Below are 18446 nucleotides of genomic sequence, written 5' to 3'. Positions count from 1 at the left end.
TTTTTTATCTTTTGTCTTGCAATTCTTAATATGAAACAATTGAATTTTTCTTAATTGTTAAATTAATAACCTTTTCTTGGAATTTTTTATGTATTTATTTTATAATTCATTAAGAAATGAAAAGTTACTGTTCTTTTTAATAAAATCTCTTCATTCCTTACTTTGTATTTTATCGCTAAAATATCAATTTTTTTCAGAATTTAATAAAGTTGAAAATGTTGTTGAGCCTCTTGGGGTTCGCCAGGCAGGCGACTAATAATAATATTCCCACCATTGCTCGCAGGAAGCATATTTTTACATTTAAGATGCACGTCATCCTGGCTTATTTTTAGGTTTGTTTTGAGCATTTTTTTTAAGAAAGGAGAGGTTGGTCGTATAAAGGTTCATTTTATGTTATAGGTAGTAAATTACAACACTATAGAATTAAAATATAGAATAAACTTAAAGAAAAAATGGTCATTCTTTTTCACCAACCTTACAGAGCACACTGTGGGCTACAATTGAATCAAGACAAAAGTAAGTGCCGAGCCCTGGGACCTATGTAGGGTGAAAATAGACATCAATCCTTGATGATTCCAGGTGGAGACAAAATATTTCAGCGGGGTCTTTTGTTTTTTTTTCAATTTTAAGTTCTGAAAAAAAATTGAAAAAAATATGAAAATCTTTAATAAAAAACAAACAAAAAATAATTTTCAATATTTTTTTTCACAAAAAGATTCAAACAACTTATATAAATACTATAAGCTTTAAAAAAATCACAATTTTCAAATTTAGACTTTCAATAAAAAGATTTGTAGAAAAAACCTAACAACATATTCTAACATATTTCTGATCAACATAGCAATAAAACATCTTTTGCAAAATCTTTATCATCAAAAATAAATAGCACTTACTAAAGACTTTTTTTCATTTAAACTTATACTTTTCACATTAATTAACTTTAAAGATTGATTTTTTTAAAAAGAAAGGTTGCGTGATTTTTTTATTCATAATTAATTGCCTAATTTTGAGATTCAGATAAAAAACTTTACTGCTTTATATCATGGGATACTCTACTAGCAGCGGCTACGCCTCTAGAGGCATATGAGGCCCTTAGGTTGGGGGGGAAGACGAACCCTCCCTTATAATTACAGTTTTTTTAATGAAAAAGTTAAAAACATTTATTTTTGAGAGTTAATTCTCTTGGGATAGTGATGGTACCCTTCCCCAAAATAGTAATAAACCTTACCAGGACATATAAGAAGCTACCATGTAAAGGAGAACCATATTGGTTCAGTAATTAGTGAGATCCCTTGGTGCACAAAGACTCACATAGAACCTGTTACTTTATTATAAAGATACATATATACACAGAAACTCTACAATCAGAGTATGTCTGTTTGTTCATCCGTCTGTATAAAAATATTACAGAATATATTTATTTGGTACTAGCGGCTACGCCCCTAGAGGCCTTTAGGGGCACTTGAGAGGGGAAGAAGTGGTTGAATTCTACAACTAGATTTTTATTTCAGACTTAAAAAGAAAAAGTTATTTTTTGTGTGTGAAATGGGGTCCTTTTTTAGGGGTTGATTTCTCCTAGGATGGTGGAGGTACCCTCCCAAAAAAGTTATAGAACTTCCAAGAACCAATGAGAAGCTACATAGAAAAAAAAGAACCATTGATCATTGTTAATTACTATTCAGGGATCTAAAGGGATAAGACAATGACCGCTAAATTGATTTACATTCCCAAATATGATACATGGATAACCCTTCTGTATGTTTCAGTTAATGGTTGAAACGTTGGGCACTTAATTTAATAATCTAACCAAACAAAAATCGCAACAAGTCCCCTAAGTAGTTAAGGCAACGAATAACAAATTGCTATATTAAACTATGGGGACTAGTGTAATAAACAGTCCATTGTCCCATCTCGCTCTGATTAATATATCTTTGCATCTGTATATTACACTTGCTATTTTCTTTATTTGTATTCTTTTAAACTTAACAGCTTCACTAATTATGGATGTTGTCTTTTTCCCTTGTTAAATCCAATTACCTAATTCTGGATATTCTTTGAGGTTGATAATTACAATTATATTTTATTAAATGGAAAAAGAACAATTTAATCAAAATTCAAGATAAAAATTATTTTATCACTAGCGGTTTTGCCCCTAGAGGCATCTAGGGGCCCTTGATAAGTGGGGGGAAGTTGACCCCTCCCCTACTTTCAGTTATAGTATGTAAAAGAAAAAGTTTTTTTTTAAATGTTGGGTAGGAACTCATTTTTTTCTAAACTCAAAACTTCTCAGGACCATGAAAAGCTGGAACCAAAAGGAGAACTACATCAGTTAAGCGGTTACAAAGAATCTTCGGTACCGACAGACACCCTCACACACACACACACACACAAACAGACAGACACAGAAACTGTTACTTTTATGTAAGGATTAATAGACACTAAACTACTCCTTAATATGTTGATCCTATCAGTCTAAAAGATAGGTCAATAAAGAAGAACTAAATTGGTCCAGTGGTTAGCAAGAACTTTAGGCACAGACAGAAAAAACACACGGACATCCTATCTTTTTTATACAGGGATATAACTTTTAAACGATAGGAAAATTATTTTTTTCCAGATGATATTTCTCTCACTGCTTTAAAGCACTATTTATGATACAAAATAGATTGATGTCTGTTTGTCCATCTTTCTGATGCTTAAGAACTAATATGGTTCTTTTTTTACTTTACTATGTAGCTTCTCATTGGTCCTTGGAAGGTTCATAACTTTTTTTGAGAAAGAGAAGAGAAATCGCCCCTTAAAAAAGGACCACAACACACAAACAAAACTTTTCCTTTTTAAGCCTAAAATAAAAATATAGTTGTAGAATTAAACCCCTTATTTCCCTCTTAAGTGCCCCTAAAGGCCTCTAAGGGCGTAGCCGCTTTAGCAAAAAAAATATATTCTGTATTGTTTTTATACAGACGGATGAACAAACAGACATACTCTGATTGTAGAGTTTCTGTGTATATATGTATCTTTATAATAAAGTAACAGGTTCTATGTGAGTCTTTGTGCACCAAGGAATCTCACTAACCACTGAACCAATATGGTTCTCCTTTACATGGTAGCTTCTTATATGTCCTGGTAAGGTTTATTACTATTTTGGGGAAGGGTACCATCACTATCCCAAGAGAATTAACTCTCAAATTAAATGTTTTTAACTTTTTCATTAAAAAAAAACTGTAATTGTAAGGGGGGTTCGACTTCCCCCCCAACCCAATGGCCTCATATGCCTCTAGAGGCGTAGCCGCTGCTAGTAGATTATCAATTAATATAAAGTAGTAAAGTTTTTTATCTGAATCTCAAAATTAGGCAATTAATTATGAATAAAAAAATCACGCAACCTTTCTTTTTAAAAAAATCAATCTTTAAAGTTAATTAATGTGAAAAGTATAAGTTTAAATGAAAAAAAGTCTTTAGTAAGTGCTATTTATTTTTGATGATAAAGATTTTGCAAAAGATGTTTTATTGCTATGTTGATCAGAAATATGTTAGAATTTGTTGTTAGGTTTTTTCTACAAATCTTTTTATTGAAAGTCTAAATTTGAAAATTGTGATTTTTTTAAAGCTTATAGTATTTATATAAGTTGTTTGAATCTTTTTGTGAAAAAAAATATTGAAAATTATTTTTTGTTTGTTTTTTATTAAAGATTTTCATATTTTTTTCAATTTTTTTTCAGAACTTAAAATTGAAAAAAAAACCAAAAGACCCCGCTGAAATATTTTGTCTCCACCTGGAATCATCAAGGATTTATGTCTATTTTCACCCTACATAGGTCCCAGGGCTCGGCACTTACTTTTGTCTTGATTCAATTGTAGCCCACAGTGAGCAACAACAATTTTACATAGAATAGAAAACAAGTCTTAACTGAGGAATAATATCAGGACTAGCCAAATCCAATTTTTTAACCAAAACTCCGTATCCGAAATCCGTAAAATATTTGGATATAGCTCGGATTAATCTAGAATCCGCAAATATCTTGTTACACAGTGGTCCTCAAGGCAAAAAAAGTTTGACAAAACCCACCAGAAAAACGGACTATATGGCCATCATATATACCCATTGGGGGGCCAGAAACTGACGTTTTTGCAGATCTTTGGTGGGCCGGTGCAGCCAGGCCATTTGGCCGACCAGTTCAGGACACATATCCGCCAAAAACAGTGTTTTTAGACGGTTAGATGGTTTTGGCCGCACTGGCCCACCAAAAATCCGCAAAAACGTTGATTTTTAACAATTTTTGCAACCTTTGACGGCCGCTGTCGGCCAAACGGCTGGGCCGACCGCCTCCGGCCGCACATCTGCTGAATTGGCTTGGGATGGCCTACAAAAAAGTTGGAATACATGTGGCTGCGCCCTGCACACATGCCGTGCTATGCGCAAAAAACACGTCAAAAAATGGTCATTTTTGGGATGCGCTGATTTTGCCGCCACTTAAAGGCAGGAAGGAGGCCGGCCATCGTCTCCGGCAACTTTAAATCATAGTTAGAGCCAGCCATTGTGGTTCTATAGGTACCTTTAGATTTCTGCTAGATCCTCTGGGAGGCCCTCTGGGGCCAATACACCAGGGCATGGTTAAAAAAACTTTGAGGTGCTCTAACTTTTCCGCCAATGGGGGGAAAATGTTGGGTCATGACTTTTTGTGATCTACCCGAGCCAGATTTTCAGGGTTTATAAGGATTTTTACTAATCTGAAACCATAGCAACAAAAATAGTGACAAACAACCTTATTTTTTTAAGGAATTCGGTCTATTATCTTTAAAATGGAATAAATCCCAAGAAGGAACAGCTATGATTTTAAGAAAATCAGTTTCTGGCCCCCCAATGGGTATATATGATGGCCATATAGTCCGTTTTTCTGGTGGGTTTTGTCAAACTTTTTTTGCCTTGAGGACCACTGTGGTTAATGCGATTGAAATCCGATGCTGTGTTAAGTTCCTCTGATTGCCATCCCTGATATAAATCCTCATCATACACTAGATCTAGAACCTTTATTATCGTGTAAATAAATAAATATGATTGTCTCAGATTTTTTGCAACCTCAAATCCGAGATCTGGACTCGAAGAATTTTTCGAGGACAAATCAGTACTTGGCGAGCAGAAGATTCGAGTGGGCAGGTCATGGAAACTAGATGAATTACGTCTCAAAAGTAACAGCGACCTTCACAAGCTGTGGTATATCCTGCTGAAGGAGAGGAACATGTTGTTAACTATGAAGCATGCATACGACGACGCTTTTGTGGCCATGCCAAATGATGAGAGGATTGATAAGGTTGCGGAGAGCATGGAAAACCTGGAGGAGGTTGTTAAGGAGAGGAACAGGGCCTATTATGAGCTGGAATGTGGCGTTACAGGTAGTGTTTGGCCGGATATCCGGCAAATTACCGGATATTGAAGTAGAAAAAAACAAAATTTTCTTCCATGACATATTAAATTTTTTTTTAATCCGTCGCCTTTCACCCTCCGACCGCCAGCCGCGGCGGCTGGAAACTGCAAATAAAAATTTATGTTTTAGGGTTCTAATATAAAATTTACACGAAGATAAACATATGCATTGCAATATTTGCTGTTATTCTTATGTTATCAATTTCAAGTATACCTGATAATGTTATATTTTGGACAAGTTCATAGAAATTAGCTGTGTTGAAGACATCCTAATCTTACCCATTACCAATACCTAAGCTTTTTGTAATAGAATGAAAATATTTAAAATTTATGTAGGTACATTTTACAGTAATAAAATGAATATTAAGGTGAAAGGGACAGATTTATCCGACGAGATGGTCTGGGTCAGTTAGTTCACTATAAGCCAAGGGAACACGCAATCCATCCAATTCTGAACACATCTTACAGAAACAAATTAAAGTTTAGGTAGGTTTTTATTTTATTTTAAATTCCTGTAAAAATTGATAAGTATATATGAAAACTAATGTTCGTATGCTTTATTTAAAAAAAGGTTGGTAATATTTAATCATTGTTCCTTTATTATATTTGCATAGGTATTATTGAAAATACAATATAACTTTTCATTTGAAAAAAAACTTTAAAGAGAATTATGCACGAACTGAAGCGAGTGATGTTTAGCAACTTACTTATTGATTGATTGATTATACATAGTTTCTTAGTGCTTGGACCTAAGTCGTTATGGAGTAGGTCAATATGGCCAGCTTAAGCTCCACGTTCAAGCTTATTTTAACTCGACCCGCTATCTGTCGAGTATGGAAAGGTCACCGGTATGAATGACGGTATTCGCAGAGGAGTTTGGGATAAGGGTTTTTAGAACTCATACCGTTGCCAAAAATAATCAATGACCAAAAACGACAACTCATGACTATAATATTTACTTTTTTCTTGTAACCACTTTAAGCAGCCACTTTAATTTAAAATTATAAGGTACTAGTAATTAAATTATAATATTGAAACTTTACAGGTTTGGTAATAGTATGAATGAAGACGTCATAGATTTCCTCCAAAAATTAAGTGAAAAAACTACCAGAGAACAAAATAGAAAACAATTGATACAATTAAGAGAGGTAATTGACTTCATTTATTATTTTTAAAATGTATGTATGTTCGTTCTATTATTTGTAACTAGCACAGCCACTTTACATCATGTAAAGACATTATTTCTATTGGATTTACGATATTTTTTCAAAAAGATTTTAATTTGACGAAATTAATTTGAATTTGAATAAATAGCGTACCAAAGCACTTTTTTCTATTAAAGTGTTACATATAATTTATACTGCAAATAACCGAAATGCTAGACATTTTTAAGATTTTATTTTTCAAATTATCATTATATTTTACGTATTCTTGCGACATAGGTATAAATGAGCTTTTAAATGTTTCTTATTTTAGTCAGCATCACTGAATACAAATATTAAATAGTTCACTCTTAATCCTTACTCAGAAGTTGTTACTACCACTTACAAATTCAATATTTTTATCTGACTTAAAAATAGCAGTGTTTATTTTTCTGGATATCATCCTGGAAAAACTATCCTAGAATTTTCATATTCTAAAAAACACAAAATATTCTTTTATTCACTTCGTGGAACTATCATGTTTAAAGGTACCTAGGGATTTCTCTTTTTTATATATCTTTTTATTTCTTCAAAGCTTCTTACCGTTGGACTAAATTTTTCTTGATATTTTTTTGAATAGCCACCTTGCATATATTGCATCCGACAATTGCATGTTTTCTATTGATAATATTATTTTGTGTAGGCTGCCAGAGTGGTGAGAAGATTTCCTAATGTAGACATGGAGGCTCTAGTTGAGAAATACCCGCTTGTTGACCCAAACAAATTAATCAGATGGAAAAAGATCAGAGGCCAAAACTTTGTAACAAATCAAGATGTTTGATTTATATGCAAAATTATTAAATAGAGTTGTTCAATTAAATTTCTGATTTCAGAACAAAATGTAAAAAGTGGCATAAAGTAAAAGTTATTAACCATCAATTTAATGTATTAAGATGGTTTTGTTACAAAAACTTCATGCCAGAAGTTTACTTCATCATATAAATGACATTATTGTAAAAAGAAAAGTGCATGGAACAAAGTCATGTATGGCTTTGAACCAATTTGGCGTTGACCTCCTACCAGACAGTTACAATAAAGTATTATTCAATAAAGTCAAGACAAACACAGTTACTGATGATGTTATTGATTCCTCTCTGAAAGAATTAGAAAAGTTTGGTCTCCTATCATCTGGCAATGAAGTAAACACACCAGACATAAGTAATTTAATGCCACCTCTGCGTGGCAAAAATGTTCTTGATCACTTTCGAATTATTGCCGACGAACAAATAGCTCCGTACCTGGATTTACTAAAATCAATGTTGATCCTGCAGCCGCCAGCAGTTCCAACTAAATTACGGATAGAAGCAGGTTGGGTCAGGTATGGATTTGATGGAAAGATTACCAATGTGCCATATCCAACAGGTAAAAAAGTTTTTTTTTACCAATCTGGTTCGCGCTATGATCATTTCATAATCAACTATGATGTGGGGACATTATTAAGAGTTTTTATACAAAAAATATAGTTAATAAATTAAGCTCTACTCCTTAAAACTTCAAAGAGAATAAATTTAGCTGTCGCAGTTTTTTTTAGTGAATGTTACCAATCATTAGCTTAGATAAGATGCACCCAAAAATATTGTTGTCGTATGTAACTTGATGTTAAATTCACGTACCCCGTCATCCTGTTTTAACAACAGATCGTCATTAAGATCAATTGTAGAAGTATTTTTTATTTGAAATAAAGAACTGCTATTTTTTACGAGTTGAAAGTTATTCATAACTAAATTAATTTTGCATCATATCTTTTGCCTAACATAATTGTAATTAAATTTGAAAATGTTTCAGAGAATTGCATGGTATTTGATGTTGAAGTAAGCGTTTTAACCGACAGTAGAGCGGTTATGGCCGCATGTGTAACAGATAAAGCTTGGTACACCTGGCTGGCACCAAACCTTATATCTGGCCACCCATTTCCAGCCAACATGAACCCCGACACCATGATACCGTTGGGCAGCACACCAGAAACGCCCAAGCTAGTCATTGGTCATAATGTGTCATACGACAGAATTAGGGTTGGTGACGAGTACGGGATTGAGCTAACTGGCACCAGATACCTGGACACAATGTCGCTACACATAGCTTACAGCGGGATGACCAGCAGTCAGCGCATTATGAAGATGGGAGAAAAAAATATAGAGTTGTCGGCGCGGCCCAAATGGCTGGGCAGAACCTCACTAAACAACCTGGCGGACATACATGAGCATTACTGCCAGACTGACAACAAAATGAGCAAAGACGTGCGTAACGCGTTTGTTAAGTGCACTATTGCTGAGCTCAAAGATGATATTCCAAATTTATTGAATTACTGTTTAAAGGAAAGAGATAATGCTTAATGAATAGATACTCCAAAGAGGCCTTTTATAGCATGCTGTATTTTAAAGTTCATATGGCCGTTTTGTATACTTTTATAGGTTTTGTTATAATAACTTTAAATAATGTACAAATAATGCTTTTTTAGGTTTAAGTAACCTCTAAAAACCGTATTTTGGTGAATTTAAAATCTAGCCAAATATACTACTCATGAATCCTTCCTTTTTCTTTATATTTTAATCACGCAATTACACAGTGGGATCTTTTGAAAAAAAACGGGACATCCAAAAATTCTAAAATCGACTTTTATCTATCCTAGGACCTAATAATGGCTGTAAGTAGACAGCTAGAAAAGAAATTTTTGAAAAAATATTATTTTTTGGCGGGTTTATGCCATTTTTAAAAAAGGTAGTGAAAAATTTCTTTTTAGTTTTGATGATTTTCCAGATTTTTTTACACAATTTTTTCAAATCAACAAAAATACATTTATGTTCAGCTTATGCAAATAATTTTTGATTCAGGTACTTTTCAGATACCTGTACCAATGTCTAATTAAAGAAAAAATTTTAAAAAATATTTTTTTGGTGGTGTAAATTGACATTTTGTGAGAAAATTTCACCAAAAATATTTAGATTTTTAACCCCAAAAAATCAGTTTTCTCCATTTTACCCAAAAACGGACAGGAGGCCCCGGGTTTTGCAATAATAATATCAATATACAATATGTATTGTGTATAAAACAGTTTTCACAACCTGGGGCCTCTTGTCCGTTTTTGAGTAATTGAGCATTTTACATTGCATGGTTTGAACAATTTCGTTCTTGTTAATTTCAAATTTTCCCCCGTTAGAGGGGGAAGGAGTCATTTTAGAGCCCAAAGTCATCTCTGCAATATTTTCAAACTTTTTAAGGCGGATCTTTCTTTACTTCTGCATTATTTGCCTCCGGCCAACCGTTACGCCGTTATTTGCCGCCGTTGGCGTGATTTTTAACGATTTTTGCCGTTCTCGCGGTTTTAATGGACATTTAAGGGATAAAGGAGTCGTTTAATAAAGATGACTTATAAATACTTTTATTTTAGCAATTAAATTTGCTAAATTTCATGTGTTCTAAAATAAATTGTAGTTCTAACTGGTTTTGGCCCAGCAGAAATTCAAATTTGGTTATTAAGGGGGGGGGGGAAGTTTGTACACTTATAGGAAATGAAATTCAGTACCAATGTTTGGGAGGGTCGTATGGGCTTGTTTTTAAAGTTATCAACCTAATTCTTTTTGTAGACTCTCTTATATGACTTGATATACACGTATTTCTTTGAAAATTGAATTTCAGTACTTTCCTTCTAGGGGCTTGTGGAGCAAAAGACCCCCCAAAACACTAAAAATATGAGTTCTGACCTTATTTTTAAAGATATCGACCTGATTTTTTCTTTATAATACTTTTTTAACATACCCGAATCAACGAAGCATTACAGATTTCATTTTGGGACTTTCCTTCTAGGGGCTTGTGGAGCAAGAGACCCCCAAAACACAAAAATATGAGTACTGGGCTTATTTTTGAAGATATCGACCTGATTTTTTTTTATAATACTTTTTTAACTTAACCGAATTTACGAACCATTACAGATTTCATTTTGGGACTTTCCTCTTAGGGGCTTTTGGAGCAAGAGACCCCCAAAACACAAAAATATGAGTACTGGGCTTATTTTTGAAGATATCAACCTGCTTTTTTTTATATAAAAATAATATTTAAACATAACCGAATCTACGAACCATTACAGATTTCATTTTGGGACTTTCCTTCTAGGGGCTTGTGGAGCAAGAGACCCCCAAAAATCATAAAAATATGAGTTGTGGGCTTTTCTTTTAAGATATCAACCTTATTTTTTATATAATAAAAAAATACTATTTTAACATAACCGAATCTACGAACCATTACAGATTTCATTTTGGGACTTTCCTTCTACGGGCTTGTGGAGCAAAAGACAACAAAAACACTAAAAATATGAGTTCTGAGCTTATTTTTAAAGATATCAACCTGATTTTTTTTTATAAAAATACTATTTTAACATAACCGAATCTACGAACCATTATAGATTTCATTTTGGGACTTTCCTTCTAGGGGCTTGTGGAGCAAAAGACCCCAAAAACACTAAAAATATGAGTTCTGACCTTATTTTTAAATATATCAACCTGATTTTTTTAGGAACACTGTTTTTAACATAACCGAACTAAGAAACCATTACAGATTTCATTTTGGGATTTTCCTTCTAGAAGCTAAGTGGGGCAAAAGACCCCCAAAAAATATTTTTAGAGATATTGAGCTGATTTTTTTCATGAAAACTTTTTTCACATGTTTGAACTAGGTAGCCACTAATAACTTTATTTTGGCACTTTCCTTTTAGGGGAGTAGTAGGGTAAAACACCTCCAAAACAAAATAAATTGAGTTCTCAGGTTATCTTTAAAAATAAGCTCAGAACTCATATTTTTAGTGTTTTGGGGGTCTTTTGCTCCACAAGCCCCTAGAAGGAAAGTCCCAAAATGAAATCCTTAATGGTTTCTTAATTTGGTTATGTTAAAACAGTATTATTTTTTAAAAATCAGGTTGATATCTTAAAAAATAAGCTCAGAACTCATATTTTTAGTGTTTTTGGGGTCTTTTGCTCCACAAGCCCGTAGAAGGAAAGTCCAAAAATGAAATCTGTAATGGTTCGTAGATTCGGTTATGTTAAAATAGTATTTTTATATAAAAAATCAGGTTGATATCTTAAAAAAGAAGCCCACAACTCATATTTTTATGATTTTTGGGGGTCTCTTGCTCCACAAGCCCCTAGAAGGAAAGTCTTAAAATGAAATCTGTAATGGTTCGTAGATTCGGTTATGTTTAAATATTATTTTTATATAAAAAAAAAGCAGGTTGATATCTTCAAAAATAAGCCCAGTACTCATATTTTTGTGTTTTGGGGGTCTCTTGCTCCAAAAGCCCCTAAGAGGAAAGTCCCAAAATAAAATCTGTAATGGTTCGTTAATTCGGTTAAGTTAAAAAAGTATTATTAAAAAAATCAGGTCGATATCTTCAAAAATAAGCCCAGTACTCATATTTTTGTGTTTTGGGGGTCTCTTGCTCCACAAGCCCCTAGAAGGAAAGTCCCAAAATGAAATCTGTAATGGTTCGTTGATTCTGGTATGTTAAAAAAGTATTATAAAGAAAAAATCAGGTCGATATCTTTAAAAATAAGGTCAGAACTCATATTTTTAGTGTTTTGGGGGGTCTTTTGCTCCACAAGCCCCTAGAAGGAAAGTACCGAAATTCAATTTTCAAAGAAATACGTGTATATCAAGTCATATAAGAGAGCCTACAAAAAGAATTAGGTTGATAACTTTAAAAACAAGCCCATACGACCCTCCCAAACTTTGGTACTGAATTTCATTTCCTATAAGTGTACAAACTCCCCCCCCCCCCCCCCCCTTATAATATTGCAAAAACATTATATACGCATCAGAGAGAGAGAGAAATATACATCTGAGAGAGAATATAATTTAAGTAATTATGTTTATATTCTTATACAAACTTTAAATGAAGATAGCTAGACTTAGAATAAAGGTATTAACACAAAATCAAAAGTGTTCTGAAAATTATGTTATTGTTGTTTATATCTGTAAAAAAATATTTGAAAACATGCCTTATAAGTGTCCTATTTTACTTATACTGGACCTACCTAAAAATGCCGGGACTCGAACTGGGTGCACCTGACGCTATATTCTTGTAAACAAACATTGTTTGCATTGAAGAAATATTTACATAGACGTTGATTTTGTTAAAATATTCCTATCGTAACTAAAGTTATGAAGGTTTATAGATTTTTTAAAAATAGGGTAGCTTCGCTCCTCCAAAACCGCCAGACGTACTTACCAAATGCACATTAGAAGTTAACAGAGGCAAAATTTAAGTTATTTCCTGGCTAAAGCAAAAAAAATTTCATCATTTCTTCAAATACAAGCTTATTTATTGAAGTTTACTTTTGTCTACTCTTAATGTCCCGTTTTTTGGCAAAAGATCCCACTGTGAATTATCTCAGTTGTTGTGTCCAGGACGTGTATGCCACCTTGGAAGTGGTGAAAGTTTTGGTTCCGAAATTTTTGAAAAATTGTGAACACCCTGCTTCACTAAGTGGTATGCTCACTATGTCGACTTCTTTCCTACCAACTAATCAAGCTTGGGAGAGGTGACATTAATGTTTTTTTTTCTAATTTAAAATCTCCGCTAATTAGCCAAAAACAAATTAATAGCTAAATATTTTTAAATGGGTAGATTTTTAATGCTGCTGTCAGGTGTAAGATATTTAGAATAAGGAAAATTATTACCTTACCCAAATCCATTGGCAACTTTACTATATATAACTTTTTAAGTCTTCCAGATATAGAACGTAAGAACCTTTTTTGTAACGTTAAACATAGGTAACTATTAGATGAGTCACCAATGATCATTGCAAATAATGAAAATTTTATGTTAATTGTAAAACTGATTAGGTATTTTTTAAAAATTCTTCATTTTAAAGAATAGAAAAAAACTTGTATATAACGTTAATAATTTAATTTTTTAAGGTACATAGAGTCATCAGATGCAGAATATGACAAGTAAGCAATTTATATTTATACTAGCATCTAGGAGCTTTATATTCGAAGGAATGTGGAGGGGCAGAAAACGGCGGTTCCGCTGCCGTTTTTTTTTTGAAAGATACCAAAAAAATGCCTAGTGACACAACCCAAAAGATTTTACCCAATTATCTCTAAAACTATGGAAGTAGCGCCCAAAATAAAATTGCTGTATGTCGTGTTACCACATTTTACCCCCCCCCCCCCCTTTCGTTGATATGTTTTTGTATTATAATTTCTAAAAGAAAAAATAATCAAAATATATTATTTTCAGAATGGACAAAGAGATGCAAGAGCTGTTGGAAAAAGAAGTTTGGAAATCCCTGTCTCTTTACAAGACTAAGGAATACAAGAAAGATCCATGGTTGTGGGATCTAGACTGGACACCTGCCTCTACTAGGGGCATAAGAAGACAAAGGATGTTGGACCTGATTGCTAAGGTTGGACTCGAGGATACTGAATTTCCAGCTTGGCTCCAGCTACTTGTCAGCGAGAACGAGGATGGAGCACCATACCTGGATATTTCGACAAGTAAACGATTTGTCCCCAAGGTGTTACGCCTAACATGGAAAGGATATCCTATGCATTTTGATACTGAACACAAGTGGGGATTTCTGATGCCCTGTGATGATATCGAGGATATAATTGAACAGATTCAAACAGGACAGATACAAACAGACTTTCCTCTGGTCCAATATTACGAGTCAATTTCTAGAGAAGGAAGTAACGGGTATAAAGAGAGCACGGAATTATTTGTTGATCAGATAGCTGATTTCTCGGGCTATAAAAGTTCTGCTTCCTCTGAACTTCCTGATCCTAAGGAGGGTATAGATGTTGGTATACCAGGTAAATGTATATACAATCTTCACACTCAACATTAGGGTAATTGGTATGTTTTTAGGGGAAAGGTTCGTTTCAGGAACACACCGCCTTCGCCTAAAGACGTTAAAAATGATATCTACTTCTTCCATAACATATATGCTATCAACCAACAGACGCAATAGACATGCACAGTTAGGACATAAAATGACGAAATTTTAAAGTTAGTCTCACAACATATGTCACTTTTAGTAATATTCCAGGTACAGGTAGGATGGTGTCAGTGAGAGGTCTGAAGAGTGAAAACGGCCTATTTATATGTTTCTTATTACAATTTTTCTATAAACTACTTTATGTTTTTTATTTTTGTAGGAGTGTTGTATTACAAGTTACCTCACAAGAATGGTCCCAAACACCGAGTTGGAAATCCTCTTGGCAAAGATTTTCTGTCCGCCTGTAGCGAGGGTGGTAGTCTGGCTTCAAAAATAAAAAATCTGGCACGAGATTTGCTCGGCACAAACTCTACAATGGTTTACTGGAGGAACTCTCGTGGCAGAATTCTGGAGCAGGTCAAAGTGGACCAGCCGGACCATGGGTACAGTGCCATAATACCAAGTCTCGTTGTTTGTGGCACTGTCACGCGGAGAGCTGTCGAGAAAACTTGGCTGACCGCCAGCAATGCAAAGAGCAACAGAATTGGATCGGAGCTGAAGACTGCCATACGTTGTCCACCTGGATATCACTTCGTAGGGGCTGACGTAGACAGTCAGGAGCTATGGCTGGCCAGTGTGCTAGGAGATAGTGAACGAGGGGGACACGGAGCAACCCCCCTTGGTTGGATGAGTCTCCAGGGAGAGAAGAGCAAAGGGACTGATCTTCACAGCAAGACTGCTGGTGCTGCTCAAGTTTCAAGAGATCAGGCCAAAGTTCTTAATTATGCCAGAATTTACGGTGCTGGGGAACCATTTGCTAGACAGCTGCTAAAGCAATTCAACCCTGACTTAACTGACGAAGAAGTTGCAGCCAGGGCCAAACATATGTATGAACAAACTAAAGGACTCCGCGGATACAAGCTGAACGAGAAAGGCAGGTGGCTGCATCAGTTGCTTATGCCAGAAACTGAATTGAAAGATGATAAGATCAAGAAAAAGATGATATATTATCTCACAAAGCAAATGGTATTCCTTAATCGAATAGTTGGAAAGAGCAAGAATATTAATCACAATGGTAGAAATATTCTTTGCCATGTTCTTACATCCGAGGGAAAATTTTTGTACGAAAAATTCTCAGGAAGGCCAGTGGACATGGAAAAAAATTTATTGTTGGATGATTCTTCATTAAGAGAGTTCCATAAACATTTAGAAGATACCTATGGAAATAATTGCAGGAAGGATTTCATTTTTATATACAGATTATTATCTAAGATAAGTCTTCTCTATTCAAAATAAAAAAGAAAAAGATAGAAAAAATAATAGAGTAACTTTTTAAAGTCTTATTTATTTTGAATTACTTAGAAATGATAAATAAAATAAATATCATCTCTAAATTATATGATAGTTTTACTTCTTATCTTTACTGTTTCAGAAAACTAGTAATAATACCTATTACCTTTTAGCTCAATTCCCTAATCCCTATTTCCTATTTTTTTGACACATTTAGGAGCAAAAAATAAATTATGTCAGAGGTGTATATTTTGCATGGTTGACCCTGCTAAATGGGGGGGGGGGGGGGGGTATGATAATTAAGAGAAATGAAAAAAAAAATTCCTTATTTTTCCCTCCTTTTGGTGAAAAAACTAATAAAATATGTGGGAGGGGGGAGAATATGAATAAAATAAAGAGTTGGAAAAAAGTTTAAAAATTTGCAGCAGGGGAAAAAAAGAATCTTGTTGAGAATATACACCCCTGAATTATGTTATAGTAATAGGTACTTATTTATTTGAAATGAAATCTATGCGTTAAAACCAGGTGGGATTTTGATGTGATGAACTCTTTAATTCACCAAACTATTTGGTATGGGGGTAGTGAATCCCACACTTTCAATAGGCTGGAACATATTGCAATGTTGTCTCTTCCTAAAACTCCAGTTCTAGGCAAGTTTTTAGTTTCAGTTGTTCTTGTAACTCACTTCTAATCAGCGGCGTTAAAGAATTAAGGACAACCTTTAAGCAGTTTTGACAAAAAGTGTTTGGAAATGATTTCTAGTCGTACTAAGATTTTTATCCTTATACTAAAGTAACAGGATGTTTGTCTGTCTGTGTGTCTGTCTGTGTGTACCGAAGGATCTCGCTAACCGCTGAACCGATCGGGTTCTCCTTAACAGGGTAGATTCTCATATGTCCTGGGAAGGTTTTTAACTATTTTGGGGGAGGGTACTACCACCCTCCCAAAAGAAATGACAAAAAAATTGAATATTTTCTTAAAATCTGCGAGACTTCAACGTAACATTAAGAGGTATCCGTAATATAAAGAATTATCGTAGACTTTAACAAACAAAAACATTTAAAGTGCCACTAGAGGCCTCTAGGGGGCGTAGCCGCTAGTCTATTCATAAAGTAAAGGGATTATTGTTGAAAATTGGAGATTTCAAGCGAAGTACTAAATTAAATATTTGCCTCTTATTTATGAAATTTTTATTATAATTTTCTTATTAGAATTAAAAGGTATATTTCTTTTTTTTTTAGGTGTGAATATATCACGTGCTCTGGACACAAAACTAATCGGCCGCAACTTCCTGCCATCTCGTATCAACTGGGTGGTGCAGAGCACAGCTGTTGACTTCCTACACCTGCTCCTTGTCTCCATGCAGTGGCTCATACAGGAGATGAATATTAGGGTATAACACATATTTTTAAAATCGAAATTTATCTATGACTAGGCTCGGTATGTTTTCCGTGAAAGATAGCTATTATCATTGATTTAGGCATGATAGAATTGTCCTATCGATTTCAAACTTTGCATAATGATTTCTGTAACAGTTAGGTAAAATTAAGAAAGCAGCAACACTTTTGATAGATACAAGTAAGTACCTAAGCATGTTCATTTTAAAAAAGGTGATTTTTAACATTTTGACAACAATTTCTTTTATGATAAAATTATCCCCTTTATCTGATGGGAAATGGTCTCGTTAGAAAGAAATCGAGGCGTTTGGGATAAAAATAAGTTTAAATTTGACCTGTCTTGGAAAATAAATAATAATGTTTTTAGGGAAGATATTGCATCAGTATCCATGATGAAGTGCGCTACTTAGTTGTCTCCGAGGACAGGTACAAGGCGGCCCTGGCCATGCATCTCTCCAACCTGTTGGTCAGATCTCACGTGGTTGCCAGCCTGGGTCTGTCCAACCTGCCCGCCTCCATAGCATATTTCTCCAGTGTCGACGTTGATACAGTGCTCAGAAAGGAACCAAATAGTGACTGTGTCACACCCAGCAATCCCCTGGGCCTGGAGAAAGGCCAAGGAATTCCACCTGGAGAAGGACTGGACATATTCCAGACCCTTGATAAATTAAATGAAACCAGTGCCTTACATACAAAGAAAGATGATATATTTGTGGAGAAAGTTGAAGATTTAAGAGTAATGAAAGTAGTATAAGATAATGGAAATTCTTACTGACAATTTACTTGTTATATTTCACGTGATAATACAATCTTATTAAAAAAAATAAATTAACACTTTAAATACATTTGTTTTATTCTGTTTATTATTCTATTTATTTATTTCTTCTAAAAACAGGACCGATTACTTTTATCTTGTAAAATCTTTTAAACAGCAGTCCTTTACACATTATTTAATTGGCCTCAAAATTCTATATTATATACTTGAATGTGCAGGGTGGCCACTGTGTACTATATAGTCAAATTTTTGGTACTATATTATGTGTAATTTCAAAGTGGATTTTGAACCAACCAAAAGTGCAAGGAAATAAACGAATCGAATAAATGCCACTTTATTGATTTACATATTTGCGTCAATAATTCCTTGATTTTATCGAAGCATTTGATTTAGAATTTAATTTTAAGAACAACTAATGAAGGAAAT

General features: G+C 34.1%; 2 protein-coding genes across 2 annotated transcripts; both read left to right on the top strand.

Annotated features, from left to right (window-relative positions):
• Positions 1-215: 215 nt before the first annotated feature.
• mRpL47 (mitochondrial ribosomal protein L47) lies at positions 216-7471 on the top strand. The gene is made up of 5 exons (XM_080159239.1): positions 216-244; positions 5069-5394; positions 5794-5911; positions 6471-6573; positions 7271-7471. Exons 1-5 carry the CDS (start codon positions 216-218, stop codon positions 7406-7408), a joined length of 714 nt encoding a protein of 237 aa, XP_080015365.1. The 3' UTR covers positions 7409-7471.
• PolG1 (DNA polymerase gamma, catalytic subunit tam) lies at positions 7441-18104 on the top strand. The gene is made up of 9 exons (XM_080156201.1): positions 7441-7989; positions 8413-8944; positions 13026-13157; positions 13537-13569; positions 13862-14433; positions 14779-15794; positions 16375-16498; positions 17090-17241; positions 17613-18104. Exons 1-9 carry the CDS (start codon positions 7521-7523, stop codon positions 17997-17999), a joined length of 3417 nt encoding a protein of 1138 aa, XP_080012327.1. The 5' UTR covers positions 7441-7520; the 3' UTR covers positions 18000-18104.
• Positions 18105-18446: the final 342 nt, after the last annotated feature.

This window comes from Acartia tonsa, chromosome 4 (assembly GCF_053477335.1).
Source record: "Acartia tonsa isolate MP-2025a chromosome 4, ASM5347733v1, whole genome shotgun sequence".
In the NCBI taxonomy this organism is placed as follows: Eukaryota; Metazoa; Arthropoda; class Copepoda; order Calanoida; family Acartiidae; genus Acartia; species Acartia tonsa.
This window is presented reverse-complemented; position numbering and strand designations above follow the sequence as displayed.

Excerpts from the sequence above, each read along its gene's own strand:
- mRpL47 (XM_080159239.1), top strand. The coding sequence starts at position 216 with ATGTTGTTGAGCCTCTTGGGGTTCGCCAG. Across the intron at positions 245-5,068 it reads AGCCTCTTGGGGTTCGCCAG|ATTTTTTGCAACCTCAAATC; the intron begins GCAGGCGACTAA and ends TGATTGTCTCAG. Across the intron at positions 6,574-7,270 it reads AATTGATACAATTAAGAGAG|GCTGCCAGAGTGGTGAGAAG; the intron begins GTAATTGACTTC and ends TATTTTGTGTAG.
- PolG1 (XM_080156201.1), top strand. The coding sequence starts at position 7,521 with ATGGTTTTGTTACAAAAACTTCATGCCAGAAGTTTACTTCATCATATA. Across the intron at positions 8,945-13,025 it reads TTGAATTACTGTTTAAAGGA|CGTGTATGCCACCTTGGAAG; the intron begins AAGAGATAATGC and ends TTGTGTCCAGGA. Across the intron at positions 13,158-13,536 it reads ACTAATCAAGCTTGGGAGAG|GTACATAGAGTCATCAGATG; the intron begins GTGACATTAATG and ends TAATTTTTTAAG.